General features: G+C 47.8%; 3 protein-coding genes across 5 annotated transcripts; 2 read left to right on the forward strand and 1 right to left on the reverse strand.

The window, feature by feature from the left end:
* The first annotated feature begins 4,246 nt into the window (after positions 1-4,246).
* On the forward strand, positions 4,247-9,444 carry LOC119384015 (uncharacterized). The gene is made up of 5 exons (XM_037652303.2): positions 4,247-4,531; positions 5,389-5,536; positions 5,812-6,452; positions 7,052-7,127; positions 8,329-9,444. Exons 1-5 carry the CDS (start codon positions 4,389-4,391, stop codon positions 8,917-8,919), a joined length of 1,599 nt encoding a protein of 532 aa, XP_037508231.1. The 5' UTR covers positions 4,247-4,388; the 3' UTR covers positions 8,920-9,444.
* Positions 9,445-9,823: 379 nt separating this feature from the next.
* On the reverse strand, positions 9,824-15,271 carry LOC119384017 (uncharacterized). 3 transcript variants are annotated; one of them, XM_037652306.2, is made up of 5 exons: positions 15,090-15,271; positions 14,107-14,171; positions 13,559-13,632; positions 13,293-13,403; positions 9,824-12,143 (listed from the first exon to the last, which is right to left on the reverse strand). In XM_037652306.2, the coding sequence occupies exons 4-5, from the start codon at positions 13,382-13,384 to the stop codon at positions 10,802-10,804; spliced, it is 1,434 nt and encodes a 477-aa protein (XP_037508234.1). In that variant the 5' UTR covers positions 13,385-13,403; positions 13,559-13,632; positions 14,107-14,171; positions 15,090-15,271; the 3' UTR covers positions 9,824-10,801. The 3 variants fall into 3 exon arrangements, with proteins under 3 accessions (XP_037508234.1, XP_037508233.1, XP_037508232.1); XM_037652305.2 differs by lacking the exon at positions 13,559-13,632; XM_037652304.2 differs by having other exon boundaries at positions 13,559-14,171.
* Positions 15,272-16,250: 979 nt separating this feature from the next.
* Positions 16,251-17,951, forward strand: LOC125757295 (uncharacterized). The gene has a single exon (XM_049412736.1). The coding sequence runs from the start codon at positions 16,281-16,283 to the stop codon at positions 17,949-17,951; it is 1,671 nt and encodes a 556-aa protein (XP_049268693.1). The 5' UTR covers positions 16,251-16,280.
* Positions 17,952-18,480: the final 529 nt, after the last annotated feature.

An 18,480-nucleotide genomic window follows, 5' to 3' on the forward strand; every position in this document is an offset into this window, starting at 1 on the left:
CGGGAAGTTACTGATAAAAATATCTCGTTTGAGTCATCTCTTTCAATAAAAAGGTCCTTATTGAACTACAAACTCAGATAACTCGTATTTGAAGGTACGAGATCAAAAGGGGCTAAGTAGCGCACCGATTATGCGAGATATTGGCGTTGAAGAGCATTGACATTATGGTAGAAAAAGGCTAATTATAGGCTGGTGGACTCATGAGTCGACTCACTCAGACTCAGATCGAGCCGTGAGTCTGAGTCTGAGTGAGTTCGAGTGAATTATATTTTGGTGAGTCTGAGTCCGAGTGAGTCCGGTTGAGAAACATTATAGTGAGTCTGAGTCCGAGTGAGTCCGAATGAGGAAAAGTTTGGTGAGTCTGAGTCCGAGTGAGCCGTAAGGGTAAGATATGTTTCGTGAGTGAGTCTGAGTGAGCTCCACATTTTTTGCCGACCTATGACTTAGGTATTACTTTGCTGATCGAGTTCATTTTCACGACAAATATTGTTGTGCTTAAAATGCATCCTTGTGGTACTCCATTTTCCTGTGCGAAATTTTTCGATAAAGTCGAGCCTAGGCGCACATGGAATGAACGGTTAGGGAGGAACTCTTTCAGGCAGTTCAACATTCTGCCACGGATTCCTAGCTCAGCCAGGTCCTGGAGGATGCCGAACCTCCAGGTGGTGTCGTATGCCCGTTCTAAATAAAAAAAGACAGCCAGACAGTTTTGTTTGAGTACAAACGCTTCGCGGACAGTATTTTCGAGGCGTACTAGGTGGTCAATTGTGCAGCATGCTTTTTTAAAACCACATTGATGAATGTCGAGAAGTTTGCAGGATTCTAACACGAATGACAGCCTAATATTAAGAACACTTTCAAAGGACTTTCCTAGACAGCTGGTGAGACCTATAGGTCTGTAGCTACTAGGATCTGTTGGTGGCTTTCCCGGTTTCAAAAAAGGAACGATAATGGCCTTCTTCCAGGCTTCAGGCAATTTTCCAGACATCCACACTTTGTTAAAAAATGCCAAAAGTGTTCTTATGGACGGTTCGGAGAGATGGGCTAGCATTTAATAGTGTATGTCATCAGGTCCGGGTGCAGTCTGCTTACCTGCAGCCAATACAGAGTGGATTTCTTGAAAAGTAATTAAGCAGTTCTAAGGTTCGTTTGTATTGCCGCTTGTTGGAAGCCTTTGTTTTTCGGCTGTATGTTTGTGTTTCAGAAATGATTGCGTGTAATGCGACGAACTGGAAACAGCACAAAAAATTCACCTAGAATATTTGCCTGTTCTTCGATACTTGTCTGTACGCCAGGGGTTGTGAGCAAGGGTACAGTGAACGGAGAGAAACTGCCGTCTATCTTTCGGATCCGTTCCCACATCCGTTTTGATGCGGTGGTGCTGTTTATGGAGGAGACGTACTTTTGCCACGAAGATTTTTCAGCGCAGCGGCGGATGTATCTGGCTTTCGCTCTGGCCTTTTTAAAATTTACAAAGTTTTCCGCCGTCGCGTACCTGCGGAAGGTTCGCCAGGCTTCGTTTTGCTTCTTTTTTGCTTCTCTACATTCGTATGTGTACCATGTTTTGTGACTGTTTTACCAGTCCAGAGGTCTGAGGGATGGATATGCGCGCAGCTGTAATGATACAGTTTGTGATTTGTGATACATTCGTTTAGTTCATCTATGTTTAGGTTGTCTGACGCTATATTTTCTAGGCTAGCCTTTTCTTGAAAGAGGGCCCAGTCAGCTAAATGTAGCTTCCAACCTCGTGGTTTTCGTTGGATGACTTCAGGTGAGGTTGTTCGGCTGATTACTATGGGTAGGTGATCGCTTCCGTATGGGTCGTTTAGGATAACCTATTTGAAATCCATGAAAACGGAAGGTGAACAAAAAGATAAATCTAAGCAGCTCATTTTTTCTTGAGCTAGGAGAACAGTATGTTGATTTCCCTGTGTTTAGTAAACTAAGGTTATTGCTTAATATAAAATCCTCAATTATTTGGCCTCTAGTGTCAGTTTTTTTCACTTCCCCAAAAGTTGGAGTGCGCATTAAAATCTCCGACTACTAGGAATGGCTCTGGCAGCTGCTGTGTAAGGTGTGTAAATCAGAGATAGTTACTTTAAGGGGCGGCTCCAAGTATACACTGCACACTAATAGTTTTAAATGTGTGCATGATGGCCGCCACGGCTTCTATTCTGGTTTTAAGTTTATGTTCCCGCGCTGGAACTCCACTCTTAATTATAATAGCAACACCCCCTGAGAGCCTACTTGCCAGCTCTCGGTCGTGCCGGAATACTGTGTAGTTTTAGATGCGAAGTATCTTAAGGCGGAGCTCAATCCGGTGGTGGTGGTGGTGGTGGTGGTGGTGTGCGGCGTGACCACCCTTACTGCGCATGCGCATACCCTCTCCACTCACCCTCTCCCCTTCCCCTCTCCACTTTCCTTCTCCCCTTGCCCTCTCCACTTTCCCTCTTTCCCTCTCCCTTCCCCCTCTCCCCTCCGCCTTTCCACTCTTCCTCTGAAACGCGGGCTAGACATGCCGAAATTCTCTTCTGCGCAACGCCGCGATGAGCTCGAGCGCATGCGCGTCCCCTCCTCTTCTCTCTCCTCTCCTACGCTGCCCCCCTCTCGCCCGCCTGTCGACCGCGTTCCCCGCTCGCCCTGTGAGAATTAACGGCCAGGCTAGATGGAAGATACGACGCGCGTAGCGTCCCTCTTCGCGTTCCACGACGCGAGGTCGGTAGCATGCCCAACGAACGCCAACGGAACGCGATCGTGCAAGTGCTCCGGCTTCGCATCGCCTCATGGTCCCCTTTAGCGGGAGATGGTGTGTTTCAAGATGTTTCGGTGTTTAGGACCTAAGTTTGTTTCTTGTAAAATCAAGGCTACCGGTGAAAGAGTGGTTAGTACGTCCTTTATGTCGCTTAGGTTATGTAGGAGTCCCCTGCAGTTACAGTCTATAAAAGCCATGTTGTATTTGATGGGTACGTTAAGAACCTAGGTCTTCTTTTCAGGCCCAGTGATCCTGGGCTTGTCTTTTTTCCGATCCAAGGAGTCCCGCCGTTCTGACGTCGACGGCCCAGGACTACCTTGGTTCGTGTCCATCGCATCGCCTGACACGCTGGACGTCCGTGCTGAATGCACGGCTTTGTTAGCGTTTAGCCTCGCCGCGTGGAGAGAGGCCTTGAGGCTCGCTGATCCTGCGGTCCGCGCAGCCTGAGTTCGAGATAGTGGTGCAGCGCGAGCTCTCAAACGCAAGACGGCCTCTCGTCAGGCAGTGGAAGAAGACCGTTCGGGGCTGGCTCCGGGTGGGCCGGTGCGGCCTCTTATGGCGGCCACGCCGGCTCCAGGCCCGGGCCGGTCTCCTGCACCGTAAATAAATACTAAAAGATGGCTAGCCGACCTAACAAGAAAGCTAAAAACCTACAAAAATTTGAGATTATCCAATGGAACTGCAGGGGTTTTAGAGCTTGGAAAAAGCGGTCGCACCTCCAGCTCTACTTGCAGTCCCTCGGAAATATGCCAGCCCTGCTTTCTTTGCAGGAGCCCGGCATGGACGCTAAATTCTCTGGCTACCGAACTTTCCAGGGGGGCCCCTCGTCGTGCATCCTGGTGAATAAGGCATATACCGCGATTCAGGTCGATTTAAACTTGAGTACCGAACAAGAATACACTATGGTGATGGTACTGCCTCTCAGACGTCGCGACCCATCAATACATATCCTAAACATATACAGCCCCCGCGTAAACCGCGCGTAACTTTCAGCGAAATCTTCCTTCGCGCAATCAAATTGGCAGACAAAGATCCTTTAGTGATTGTTGGAGACTTCAATGCTCCCAGCCTTCACTGGGGCTATCACTACGAGCAGGCCAGAGGGCGCAAGCTGGCGGGGCTTATCTCCACCCTTCGCCTCACGCTGCTCACGGATCCGGCGTACCCCACTCGAATGGGGAACTCGGTAACCCGTGACACGTGTCCGGACCTCTTTCTCGTAAAAAATGCTAAGGATGCTACCTGGGAGAACTTGGGCGATTCTCTAGGCAGTGATCACTGCCTTCTCCGGGTTACACTCCTGGAAAAGCCAGCGCATAAAAAATGGGGTCAAGCCAAGCTGACCGATTGGCAACAATTTCGCAATGAGACTATTCCCCCCGTATTATTTTCTGGCGGCTACGCGGAGTGGGCTACACACATAAACCACATTCAGAAAAAACATATTACTACACTTCAAACCAACGAAGAGATCCCCGCAATAGACCGATCCCACAGGCCAGTTTCGCGACGCCACCGCTGCCGCGGCAGCCGCGGTGCATGCCGGTACTTGTAGTCGTCCGGGCGCACCAGCCAGCCGAAGTGCCTGAGCGTTCCCTTTTCGATAGATTTTTCGGTCGTGTGGAGCCGTCTTACGATGGGAGGATTTACGTGCTGTGTTCCTGGATGCTACAACAACAGCACAAGGGATAAAGGCTTGGGTTTCTACGTCTTTCCTAAAGAGCAAAAGCTTCGGGAGACGTGGATTCAGCGTATCAACAGGGCTGGACGGGGCGGCAGGTAAGACATCTTATTAAATGTATAGTGCCGCTTTGAAACTAAATAAGCGTATTGCGGTGGTTTTTTTTATGTGAATGTTTAATCATGAAGCTTAGCATACCAAAGAATATGATCTTTGCTCACTCTGCCTGCGTATACTCTTACCGGATAGCTCAGCCGCGGTTCGCGGTTGTGCATGCCGGTCATTTTTTAGCGCATCTTCCTTATTCTAGCGTTTTTTGTTACCGCTGCGTACTAATATTATTATTATTACGAGTTGTAGTGCTGAGGTCTTTTAGTTTTCCATGTTGCGCAAGTGCAGCACCGCGTACGCGGCTTGCGTTTTTTTTTTTTTTTTTACAACGCAAGTGGCAAGCATGCAGGCATAAGGGGAAGGCAAGCTCATTGACGAGGCTCTCCTAATAGCTCTACCGTACATCGAGACCTTACTTTTTAGAAACGACGTAACGTACTTCACGGCACGCTTGCAACAACTTACCCAGAACTCGTTGTGCCAAACGGCGATTAGCTTTCGCGGATCACCCTCGATGCAAACGGTGCCTCTGTAATCTCGTCCTTTCCGTAAAATAGTTATCTGGTGCATGCACGCGGCCGATTTCGCTGCACCTATGCAGATGAGTGGCACAAACAGCTGTATAATTTACCTGTGTGTGGCGTTGTCGAGTGAGGCTGAAAATTAAAATTACATTTGTCATTTGCCCTTGACTGATATGGAACTTTTTGTACGTTAATCAAGAGAAAGTGATACTGTTGTCTTGCAGTGGTAGCATGCAGACTGGACATTTAAAAGGAACCTGAAAACGCAGTAGGTGATGTTCAGTGTCATATGAAATAATGCTGGAACTTTTTGTGCTCAGGTTCTCCAAGTTTACGCCTACCACGGGACACCGAGTATGCGGTGCCCACTTCGAAGGAGGAAAAAAGACTTACATGAACAGAGTGCCCACAATCTTCCCGCTGAGACCGCAAAAGGTGGAAAGGAGGCGACCACTCATAAGGACACAGGTAATTTGAGCGCAAGCAATGCAGAGAAATAGCATTACGTTGTTGCATATGCACCACTGAATATTTTGTTATGGCTTAATGCAGGCAATGGCTACTTAAGGGTTGCGCTACTGCGTAAGGGTTGCGCTACTGCGTAAAAAAAGCAATGATGCCGAGTAAACTTAAACTCGTGTGAAGGTATAAAATGCAGTATTGGAAATCTCACCTGCAGCTGCACAGTGTGTTGTAAAAATCACTGAAACACATGGCTTTCTTTTTTCATTTTCCCCTGACAGCCGGAACTTCCCAACAGTCCAACTGTGGCACCCCAGCACGACCCAGAAGTCTCAGGCTCTGCCATCACTAGTAGCAGCAGCGACAGTGAAGACACCGCACAGCAAAGCACTCTACTCATGGACCATGCCTACAGCAGCCAAGAGTCAAGCTATGACCAGCTTGCCAAGAAAGTTGCTTGCCAAAATAATATAATAACTGAGCTAGCAGAAAAGGCTGAAGCTGCTTACGCGCATGTTGAAGAGCTCAACCGCCAGCTAAAACGCTCTCAACAGGACCACGCTGAAGCAAAAAAGCTATGTGACCGCCTTCAGCAGAAGAATAGGTGCTTGCGGCTTGAGCTATCCTGTATGCAGAAGAAAGTCAAGAGGTGCAAGGCTGAAGCTACACAAAAGATTGACATCACGTATGAAGCCCTTGTAGAAGATGAAAAGAAGCTGCGGTACTACACTGGCTTTACATCCAGAAAGTCCTTCGACAGTTTTTGGTCCCTACTTGAACCAGATGCGAAAAAGCTGCGGTTCTGGCAGATGAAGGAAACGGAGAACGAGGACCGGAACTTCATCCTGCCTTTGAAGACACAGCTTGTGCTCGTCCTGATGAGGCTACGGCTGGGCCTTGACGGCCTTGACCTTGCGTACAGGTACGCTGCCAACGTTGAAGTGTTTTTTTTTGCATCAGTACTCATTTTTGCCTTTGCATAAGGTCCAAGTGGAGTGACTAATGAAACTCTGTTACCATGCCAATACATTTACGCGGGCATACTGTGTATAATGTTATTTATGAATATGCTGTGAGGGAAACAAGCATAACCCAATCAGCCCGAAAGGGGCCATGAAGACAAAATACGAGTTTGCTTTATTCAAAAGATTTGGTATTTTGTAATACCCTTAGTGCTTGTCCGGGAGCAAACGAACTTTCATTCACTGAGAAATTCAAGTTTAAGCCAAATTTCAGTGTTCCTGCCGAGCGTAGCTGGTTTTGTTAGTTACTTTGTGCATAGGGGGAATGCAGCATGCTGTGTATTCGTACGTTCCTCAAATATCAGCAATGGTATGCAGCACTTTTTCACTTATCGTTTATAATGAAAATGACTGGAAGTAACAAGGTGCTTACACAAAAGGAATTCAGTACCGTTTAAGCATCTTCTGCAATGACATCTTCATTGCAACCGTAGGTTCTTTTGTTTGTGCTGCAGAAAATTACTGATGCGCATTTTTTGCAAATTTGTTTTTCGTACAGGTTTGGCGTTTCTACGTCAACCGTTTCGAGGATCTGGGTAACATGGCTGGATTTTTTGGACAACAGGCTTCGCCAGGTATGTCAGCACCAGTTATCTTTTTTTATTGCCTTTTGTTTGTGGTCTCTGTGATGGCCGCGACAAATTGCAACATTTATGGGAAGGGAGAAAGGGGACTGGATGGAATTTTAGGTATAAAAGGCCAACTGTACACTGATCAGTCGCGTAGCCAGGGTTCTATTTGAAGGGGTGTTTGTCAGCCTTCCCCTCATGGCCAGATATATTAGCCCCCACTACTGCCTTTCTGTCTGTCAAGATACCTGCTAAGAACGTACAGGTAATTTAATTCCCCGAAGCATGCTTTTTTAAGCTTACTGCAAGATTGCTCAGCTTGAACACCTTGTGTTTGCATTCTAAGATGGATCGATTGAATTAAAGTAAATTTCAGTAAAACTACTCGTTAGGCAGTTGGTGCACGCTTGTAAAACCCAGAGCGCAAAAATACAACACAGGCGAAGCACAATGGGACAAGCACTCACTCTCAGCTAAAAATTATTGGAAGCAACGTCACATGTCACCTCACCTTAAATGTACTCATTTCACTTTTTTTATTCTGCGGGTTGCTACATGGCTCAGTGCCCGCGGCGTTGTGCTGCCCAAGGATGCGGGTTCGATTCTCGGCCGTGGCTTCCGCTTTTCTTACGCAGGCAAAAAGCGAAAATGCTCGCATGTTCGAGATTAAGGTGCTCGGTAAAGGTTCCCATCTGATCAAATTAAACTGAAGCCCTCCACTACAGTGCACCTTATAACTTATGTAGTGCCTGTGCATTATAACTCAATAAATCAATCGATGAACCTTCTGGGTCTTACAGCACATGCCCAATGCAGTAAATGATTTTATTTATATGTAATGATGCTTCCAAAAAAAGTTTTGTTGAGAGAATGCTTATCCCAGCATGCTTCTCGTGTGCCCGTGTGTTTTTTGCTAATTTTTAGAGCATTTGTAGATTCATTTGACAGTGTTACAAGCTGTGATGACTCATCTTGCGGTCTCTACTGCAGAGCAGTGCCAGTACTTGTGGCAAAAATCAAAGGTGGAGAAGGTGACTTTTTAAATCGTACATTAAGAGCAATGGGGAGATTCATGTGCATTGAGAATGCAGTCTTAGATCCTTCGCATAGATCCACCACTCTAAGACCACTCCCCCCGCCCGTTCCTAAGCCACTGATGATATTAATGTAAAAAATATGAAAACCCACTTTTCCTTCTTTTTTTCAGGTCCCAACTTGGATGCCTCCCCACCTGTGCGACAAGTACAGGCCACAAGCTTTCACTGACAAGGGCTACACCACTGTTGACGGCATCCTCGACTGCACCGAAATTTTCATCGAAACCCCCTCGTCATTCCGTGTACAGAGTGAGACCTATTCCTCGTACAAAAAGCACAATACTGCAAAAGGGTTAGTTGTGTGCAGCCCGAACGGCTTTGTTATGTTCGTGTCCGATCTTTCTCCTGGGAGGCTGTCTGACAAGGCCCTAACAAAGGCTTCCGGTGTGTTGGAAAAGTTCTCACCAGGGCGAAGTTTGATGGCTGATAGGGGGTTCACCATCGAAGAAGAGTGCAAGGAACTTTCACTGCACTTGAACATTCCGCCATTCATGGAAGGACGGCCTCAACTGTCTGAAGCAGATGAAACTGAGACAAGGCTTATTGCCAGTGTGCGCATACATGTGGAAAGGGTCATTCGGAGGATAAAGACCTACAGAATACTCTCACAGGTGTTTCCAAACAGCATGTCTGGACAACTGAACAAGGTGTGGCATGTTTGCGCACGCTTGACAAACTTTGTGGGTGAGCCATTGCTGTGAGCAGATGTGAGTGAAGTCTGCATGTCTGCTGATAGGCTGCGCCAGTTCGCTTGCACTACATTTGACTACTTTTTTGGCCATGCAACACAGCCAGAAATGGGAAGGATATAGGCCATTGTGCCTGTTCTAGGAACTGCTCACCGTCTCTCCAAGCTTTTTTATTCACCTTAGCCCAAAACAAGGAACAACCCAATCCCTTCAGGAGGGCACGTACGAAGAGCCGTATCCTTCCCGTGCACATTCAAGCATCATAAGAAATGTCCCTGCCTAGGTTTTGTATTCAGTTTATTTGCTTTGTTTACTTGGTCATTCCCTTATTCTCTAAATTTCTTGAGAACTACGTTTACTTGCACGAAAAGATGTGTTGTCTGCATTGACCCCCCTTTTCTTTTTTGTTGTCATAACACATTGCTACCTGTACTGTCATGAACGTGCATTATGCAATAGCCATACTCTCTTCATCTCTGTCACCATTTCAAACAGCGGCACGTTTTGATGCTTTCCATTAAAATCGAAGTGAACCCATGCCTGGCGGTGTCAATGAATAGGTACATACATTTATTTCGATAGGGTAAAAGCTCGTGATCGTGGCCATAGCTGCCCATTGAGAAGCATACTTGTATGGGCTATCACCATATTGTCCCCTTGTGTCCAGCCATCCAGTCTGCTGTGGTTTAACATAAACATGAAAGGTTAATTAACAGGCTGACGTAGCCTTTTAATGCGTGACAGCATTCATTGATAAACTGAAGGTATGTTGAGTGTATCATTTCCTGCATAGAAACCAGCTGCAGGAGGATAATGGAGCTGTGAAGAAACGGCGTTACACAGTGCTCGAGTAAATTTCAAGAAGCCTGCAACCGCCTGTTTTGCAAGAAACAGTTGTCTAAAAATATTTTCCACATAGGGCTCCAGTACAGTGGTTTATTTGACATTGTTTTCGTGCTTCCCGTAAACTGTGTAGGGCCTTCAGGAAAACAAAAAAAAACAGGCCAGAAGGCACATGATAGTACAGGCCTACACACTAGCAGTGGTGGGTAAAAAGTAGGGCCATAAAAGAAGCGGGTCACAACACATCATAGCACAGGCCTACACATTAGCAGTGGTGGGATAAAAGTTCGAATAGCTCATGCCAAGTGACACGTGAGCAGGTGCCTCGCTGTCCCACAAAACACTGATTCATGGAAAGCTGTGGCATGTGTTACCGGTCTGCTTGTTTAATTCACCTTGAATTAATTCAAAATGAAGGCGAAAAGAGAAGTACAGACAATGCAGCAGTAAAAGAGCCCGTCAATGTAACATTACATTGAACAAAGTGGCAATGAAGACAGACACAAATAACACAAATACCCTATCAGTAAAGAAGCAGTTAATAAGTATCACCAGGCTTTTTACCTCCACAGTACGTAAGCAAGCTTAGGTGCCCCGAGAATTTTTTTAAATTCCACATAAGTTGCTGTTTTGGAGCAAGGCCGGCCCTTACAGTAGCACGCAAGCCATAATGGTGTGAATATTAGTAGCAACAATAACGCCAGTGGTGCAGTTTCGTGTGCTTCATGGCATAAATAAGCAAGCCTATGCCTCCGCGAAATTAGCATGAAGCACACAGACGCTTCACACTGGAGGGCCTCACGCTCATTTGTACTATTTTTCCCCAGCGTGGTCAAGTTATGCACGTGAATGATGTACAAAGAAAGAGGGTAGACTGTTCTTGTTAACGCAGAACAAAAATGCACAAACCTCATACATAAACATCTTTGTTGTAGAAAAGGCAATTTACAGGCACAGAAGCAAAACTCTGGTGGGCTACTTCTACTGGCTTGAAGTATTTATGGTATGACAGAACACACGCACAAGCTTGAAAACATTTTCTAGCTTTACTTTACCAGTTACTGGAAATGTAGGGAAGCAAGTAGCTGGAAGTAAAAAATTTGCAACGTTCTATGAATTCCGTGAAGAAACTCTGGTCAAATGGCACGGAGATTTGTCGGCACTCTTCCTTGCTGTAAACAAACAGCACGCAGGTGTTCAGACCAGTCACACCCATCTGCACTTGCACCTGAGTATAATAGCCACTACTTTTTTTTAGTTCCCCAGCACGCAACTGCCTTTTGGCAAAATCTTGAATTTTTAGGGGCACTTTGATCTCAAGCAGCCGTGGTGCGCAACATTTACACTTCACGAGCCCATCTGGGCTTGCACCTAGAAAAGCGTGATGACGAGAGAGGAAGAGGCCAGTTTCAGTCACCTCAAGCTCCACGTGGCTGTCATTTTTGTCCTGAAAGGCTTTCCTGGCTTCAGGCTCACACAGCAGGCCTCTCTTCATGGCAAATGTTGCCCTGCCTTTCTTTTTCCCAACCACTGCTGCGATGAGACGTCGGGGATCATGCGGCCCCATTTTGGTTTGGCACGTCCTGACCCATGTGTAAACTCTATGCGCTACAGATGCAGTGATCAGACCCTCCCTATACATATGCCAAAGGAGGCAAGCACTTTGCAGTCGTGTGGCTGCCTCTACGGCTGTAACTTCTTCGTCTGTGTATGACAGCAAAGCATTCCCCTGTTTGGCTCGCTCCAGCCACCTTAAAGGTAGCCCAGCCACATCTTCGGTAGCGGGGCTCTCAACTTTTCTTTGTTTTTCGGGAAGAAAGTCATTTGCTTCAAGTACGTCTGCGAAGCAATCGAGCCCACATTCTTTGAAGTTTCCATGCAAGTTTATGAGGCTCAGTGTTGACAGATTCGAGTCTTGTGTTCTCAAGCATGAGTAGGCTGCTCGTTTTTTGTGAAGCCTTGGTGCATCACTGATTTTTTCAGTGGTGTCCTTGGAGAATACAATCTGTTGAAATTGCTCAGTCACTTTTTTTGGATCCCGCGGGTTGTACCACTGCCGTTCACCTTCAGTGCATGCAATGGCATTTGGTACTTCAGTGAGATCATGTTGCGCAATGTGCATCAGCCCGTACAAAACGCAGCAAACATGTTTGCAGACACCACCTTTCCCAGCAACACATGAGCAGCTGCCACTGACAAGCTCCCCATCACACTTAAGCAACTTCACCCCAACACTGTACACTGTCCGTGTTGCCATGGATGCCAGAACTTGTGCCTTCACCACGGTCTCTGCGGTGTCTTCAGTTGAAAACACCAACTTTTGCAGGTGGCCTGATGTGAAAAGCCGCAGGCCAGCATCTCGATGTTTTCTAGCGCCTTTACTTTCAGTGTACCTGCATGAAGAATAAACGTTCACGTTTACATGCTGTGCAGGACTTTTTCCTTCCAGAATATACATTTACACATTCCACCCTTTAGTTAACTGTTGCATAATAAAAATAATCCCACTTTCAGGCCTGCAGAAACAGCTGAAGAAATTTTTGTAATTGTACTTGGCTAGAACAGTTGGCATGAGTACATTCCTGTGCATAAACACCTTTTCATTCCCTACACAAATTTGCACACTCCCACTTTTTGTCCATTGTGCAAGTTCTGAAGATATAGAACTAAAACTAAATTTAAGAAGACTGTCTACTGCAATCAGATATGTAAAAAACTTCATTTTAAAGTGACCTCAAATTGTAACAGCAAAATGGTTGGGAGCTGCGCTAGTTGGCACGTATTCGGATGGGAATCAGTGGAACTTTGTCGGAAACACACGGCACACTGTTGACTTTGTGATTGGGAGCGACGGAAGTAATAGCCGGCGAGAACAAACTTTCAGGAAGATGGGGACGATCGAGTAAAGTCGGGCTCGACTCGATCTGGGCGCTTTGTTACGTGGTCTGAAACTTCACGAAATAATGTGAGGGGAATGGAGGAGAGAAATGCCAGCTTTAATTATTCATTTCTCAGCAATCAAGAGTTGTTGGTCATTGAATAAAAGCTGAGAAAGCTACAAATGGCGTTATTTTCCAGCTAAACACAAAGTTACTCAGACCCGCCGCGGTTGCTCAGTGCCTAAGGCGTTGTGCTGCTGAGGGAGAGAATGCAGGTTCGATTCTCGGCCGCGGCGGCCGCTTTTCTGATGGAGGTGAAAAGCAATAACGCCTGTGTTTTCAATATTCCGGCGCACGATAAAATCCCCAGGTGGTCAAAATTAATACGGAGCCCTCCACTACGGCGCGCCTCATGCCTGCATTGCATCGGCGGATTAAACCACACAATCAACAAAGTTACTGAGCCTGTAGCGTACCACTTTAATAAAGAGAAGAATTTTTGCATACTACAGAGCCTACAAGATGGGTAGAGCTTTGTGGCACTAGGAATAGTTCAAGAAACGTTACACTTTCTGAAACATTTGGGTGTCAGCATGCTCTTTTTTTCCCAAATAGCACTCATCAGTTTTAGAGAATCATGACTGCCGAGTTAAGTTTGCATACCTGACAATGTGCTCCTTTCCAAAGTATGGGTTCAGGGAGCTTGTTTTGCAGGTCCACCCTTGACTGTTGTGGTTGTGTAATACAGATGCCATGGCACAGCATTACACGGAGCTGCAAAAAAAAAAAAACAGAGCCTGAAGGTTAGTTTAATCTGAACATAGCCAGCTAAACTTTCTGCTAAGCCAATACACTTTCTTAGATTACATATTTTTATCAGGGCGTTACCCTCTATTGGTGGAACATACAAACATCTGCATGCTGCGTACTCTATAAAAGAACCCCGGGCAGTGTCAGACAGTCGGTGCCCGTTGTCCACGCAGAAGCCAGGCCAATGAACCAGCTGCACGTATTAATAACATAATATGCCTCCACTGCATGATGCTCGTACCCGATGAGTAGTAGTAACGACGTGTGGACTAGTTGGTGTGGTAGCATCATGCAAAAAAGCACAAAAAACAATGAAACGCAGCAGTAGTTCTCATGAGAAGAAAAGAGAAGAAATCGCTCGCCCTGTTTTCAGGACCTTACCAGTACCAAATCTTTAGTCACATGATAGTAATCCCATGACAGGGACTGCACTTTACTAGTGCTGAGATAATCTTCACTGTTGCACATACTGCACACAGTAAATACTCTTAAGAGAAAAAAGCTTAGCGAAGTAGAAATTACAAAGACCATAAACAACAGGGCTATAACAACGAAAAAAAAATAACTGCAATGAAATAACGCAGGACCATGACAAAAGCCATAATAAAAACGCAATCCATGAAAAGAATATTGATTATTTAAAAATGCAGCCAATGCATTACTGTACCGCAAGAATGCAGTTTTCTAGGCGATGCCGTCCTCCAACCACACGAACCTGCAGCTCTCTGGTAACTGCATGTACAGAGGTAAATACTGTTAACAACGCACGAACGCGTGGCTTTCGATACGTGCAGCACAGCCTGCTGATAGCCACTGGCGTAACCAGCGATATTAGGTGACGGCGCTGCGGCGGCTTGGCATGCGAAAGCTATTGCCCATGCTTCCTTTTTTTTTTGGGGGGGGGGAGGCAGGGAGAGATTCGACACCAGAAGTCCCTCACCACGACCGTCGCCAACACATAAAATAAACGATATCTGACGCTGATAACCAGCGAAGTCTGGATCATTTTCGCCTTTGGTATGGTTACTACGTTCCCCTTTCTTTATTTCGGAACTATATACCAAAGGCAATAAAAAGACAGCACTAGTTATCAGGGTAAGATAACGTCCCTTGTTGGCTCCGTATCCTTACATGCGGCTCAACCGACAAGTGCGAATGACTGATGAATGCGTATCACAGCTGCTAATGGAGAGCGGCGCGTTTGCGTATTCACGTGCGCGAAACATGGGACGCTACAATGTCAAGAGTTTTCAAAATATAGCGACCGCGTCGTTCGGTGGACTAAAATCAGAACGCCACCCAAATTAAGAATTTCAAATATTATTACTACCAAATGCTGTATGTTGAACGCGACACTCGTGCACGTAAGTGCCGTAAGACACGAAAGGTTCGGCGCCGCATATAAAGCCTGTCCCCAACAGCACGTCACTGTGCAAACAAACGTTGCAATCCCCGAGATGCACATGCGAAAAAAACAGTCGCGCAGAACAACCGCTTACATACATCACTCAAATGAAAACGGTACTCAACAGGCAATGAACGGGTGGCTGTCCTAAGTCCCGCCGAAACGAAGGAGTAGCAGGCACTTATGACCGAAATTCGCGCCGCCTGCTCCCATTAACAGACAATGTAGGTATTGAAAATACTCACATGACGACTTTTTCTTGCTGGTGAAATCGGAGAGACGTCCGCGAAGCTCCGGCGCAGTACTGAAAAAGCGGCGGCCACTGCGTAGTCGCTGTAGTCTGGTTGACCGATTGACTACAACTAAGATGGCGGCGGGGCAACTCCGGAAAACCGGCGCATGCGCTGATCGGCTGGTGGGATCGGTCTATTGACACTCACCTCCTGCACTTGTGGGAGGCGCGCCGAAGCTTAACAAAACGTTGGAAAAAACAGAAGACTAATCGCAAGTTACGTACCCGCATAGCCCAACTCACGGAGCAGGCTGCAGCGTATGCTGCTCAGCTCTCCGATTCAAATTGGATAGCCCGCTGCGACGCCGCAGCTCGTCAGATGAGCTCGAAGGGGACATGGCGTCTCTTTCGCAGTCTGATAGATCCCTCTCAAACGAGAGGGGAGACGCAAAAGCAACTCCGGCGAGCTCTGCATGGGTACCAAGGCACGTCGGCACAGCTTGCGGATGCTCTGTGCGATAGATATCTCTGTCGCACGGAGGACCCGACTGGGCCGGCGTACACGTACTCTGGTAAGCCTAACCACCAACTCGATGCCCATTTTGAGTTGCATTACCTTAAAGCTGCCTTAGCTAAAATGCGCCGAGGTACGGCTCCAGGGAGGGACCGCATAACAGTGAAACTGTTGGCAAACCTCCCTGACACAGCCTACCTCCATTTATTAGAATATATTAACCAGATCTGGGACGGACGTCCGCTACCTCCCGAATGGAAAACATCACTTGTGACTTTTATCCCCAAAGCAGGCAAGGCCGTGAATACGGATAATCTGAGGCCCATATCACTGACCTCGTGCACGGGCAAGCTTATGGAGACGATGGTACGGGATCGCCTCTCTCCATATCTGGAGGGCAAGGGCTTGTTTGCAGACACCATGTTTGGGTTTCGCCCACACATGTCTGCACAGGACGTCCTTCTCCAGCTGCACATGGCCATCATACAACCCACAACTATGCAACACAATGACAAAGCCATCCTCGCCCTTGATCTGAAGGGGGCTTTCGACAATGTTAAACACGGTAGCATCCTGGCTAACTTGAGTTTCACCGATTGCGGAGCTAGGACCTTTGTATACATCAGCGATTTCCTCTCTAAGCGCAAGGCTCTTCTTCGGATCGAGGACGAGGAATATGGCCCGTACATTATGGGAACACGGGGTACCCCTCAGGGAGCTGTGTTATCACCGCTCCTGTTCAACATTGCTATGATGCGCCTCCCAAATGAATTGGCCCGGGTGGAAGGCATTCAACACGCAGTATATGCCGATGACATTACAATCTGGACCACCGAAGGGAGCATTGGCGAAATGCAGGAACGCCTTCAGCGGGCCGCATCCATAGTCGAGGCGTATGCTAACGATTGTGGACTCCAGTGTGCTCCAACCAAATCAGAGCTTTTGCATGTTAGAGCGAAACCAAGAGATAAATCAGCCATACACGTCTCTCTGTCCGGGGTTCCCATCAGAGAGGTGGAGGAGCTTCGGATTCTGGGCCTGTTCATTCACCACAGACTCAGACCGGACTCCACTATTGCGAAACTTCGGAGAGTAGGCGAACAGGTAGGGCGCATGATCCACCGCGTTTCCAACAAGCGGGGCGGTCTGCGGGGCTGGGACGCGCTTCGGCTCGCCCATGCCTTCGTGACTAGCCGGATACTCTATGCCGTCCCATACCTTCGCACTAACAAGCACGAAGACGAAAGACTAGATGCCATCATCCGTAAGGCGACTAAGCGAGCTCTGGATCTCCCTGTGGCCACCTCCAACGCCAAACTCAGAGCGTTAGGTGTGCTCAACTCCTACCAGGAGTTGCGGGAGGCCCACCTTGTGAATCAATATACGCGGCTCATGCAGACGGCCCCCGGGCGCCGCCTGCTAAACCGATTACAGATCCAACACGTTTGCCCTGCAGAGGAGGCGGAGCGTATTCCGGAATTGTGGCGCCATATGCTCTCGGTCTCTCCGCTCCCCAGTAACATGGATATGCACACGCACGAAAGCAGACGACAAGCGCGGGCTCGGACGCTTGAAAGACAACACGGCTCCCGACCTGGTGTATTCTACGTGGACATAGCAGGGCCTTCGCCCAAGGGATTTTACACGGCCTCTGTAATTCACCAGGAAAAACACGTCAATGGGCTCTCCTTCCGAGCACAAAATTCAGAGCGAGCTGAGGAAGTAGCGATAGCGCTTGCTGCCGCGGATCCCAATTCGAAAGTAATCATCACGGACTCCCGTAAAGCATGTGCTCACTACTTGGCAGGAGAGATATCCCCCTTAGCCGGCCAAATTCTAAAACGGGCTGCCATTGATCCGACCCCAAAACGAATTATATGGGCTCCAGGCCATCAGGGCTTACGAGGTAATGAGGCCGCTGACGCGGCCGCCCGAGCGCTTACCCACCGGGCTCCTCACCCTGGCTCTTATGACTCGGAGGCCAATACGCCGCTGCTGCGGTTCAAAGAAATTCTCGCGTATTATCGCGACACTCACCGCCTTTTCCCGGCTCCTGCAAAGGGGCTGAGTAAGGCGGATGAGCGAACTCTAAGGCGCCTGCAGACAGGTACTCTACTCTGTCCTGCAATATTAAAACACTATGATCCGAACACGGATGGGCGGTGCCCACACTGTGGGGAGACCTGTGATATCTTCCATATGGTGTGGGCATGTACTAAAAATCCCCACCTGCCCCCTTCCCCTACCCCTTCACGAGAGGCATGGGAGACTGCCCTCCTCAACTGCTCCTCACTGGAGTCGCAACGGGCTCTGGTGCGACGGGCGCGAGACGGGGCCTCGTCCTGCGGTGTCCCGGACTAGGGACGCCGACCATGTAGCGGGGTCATGCTTTGGCCCCCAAACTCTCTTTCTTTTTTTCTTTTATAATAAATGTTTTTCATCATCATCATCAGCGCGAGCTGCGTCCACTTTGGGCGCTGGATGCCCTGCCCCGAAGTCACTGGGTGTGCCCTGGGCAGGCGCTGTAGGCCGCTGTGTTGCCGCGTCCTGTTGCAGCGCAACGGAGTAGCTTCTGCTTTCAATGAACGAAAGACGCTTTCGCGCTTCTCTGAAGCTGATGTTTTCTTTAACTTTGAGTGTGACGATGCTTTTTTCTTGTTTCCATGTTGGGCAAGCACGCGAGTATGCAGGATGACTAACCTCGCAGTTAACGCAGTGGTGTGATTCAACTTTGCAGTTTTCAGAAGTGTGCTCGTGAGAAGTGTGCTCGCGGCACATGTGGTTTGGCCCCTGCAGCTCTGTTAAAGCACTGGCAGTTAAAGCAGCGTCGCGGATTCGGTATGTATGGGCGTAGTTTGAGTTTGGTGTAACCAACCTCCACAGTGTCCGG

This window comes from Rhipicephalus sanguineus, chromosome 2 (assembly GCF_013339695.2).
Source record: "Rhipicephalus sanguineus isolate Rsan-2018 chromosome 2, BIME_Rsan_1.4, whole genome shotgun sequence".
Lineage (NCBI taxonomy): Eukaryota > Metazoa > Arthropoda > Arachnida > Ixodida > Ixodidae > Rhipicephalus > Rhipicephalus sanguineus.

Excerpts from the sequence above, each read along its gene's own strand:
- LOC119384015 (XM_037652303.2), top strand. The coding sequence starts at position 4,389 with ATGGGAGGATTTACGTGCTGTGTTCCTGGATGCTACAACAACAGCACA. Across the intron at positions 5,537-5,811 it reads GACCACTCATAAGGACACAG|CCGGAACTTCCCAACAGTCC; the intron begins GTAATTTGAGCG and ends TTCCCCTGACAG. Across the intron at positions 6,453-7,051 it reads GGCCTTGACCTTGCGTACAG|GTTTGGCGTTTCTACGTCAA; the intron begins GTACGCTGCCAA and ends TTTTTCGTACAG.
- LOC125757295 (XM_049412736.1), top strand. The coding sequence starts at position 16,281 with ATGGGAACACGGGGTACCCCTCAGGGAGCTGTGTTATCACCGCTCCTG.
- LOC119384017 (XM_037652305.2), bottom strand. The coding sequence starts at position 13,384 with ATGGCATCTGTATTACACAACCACAACAGTCAAGGGTGGACCTGCAAA. Across the intron at positions 12,144-13,292 it reads GGAAAGGAGCACATTGTCAG|GTACACTGAAAGTAAAGGCG; the intron begins GTATGCAAACTT and ends TTCTTCATGCAG.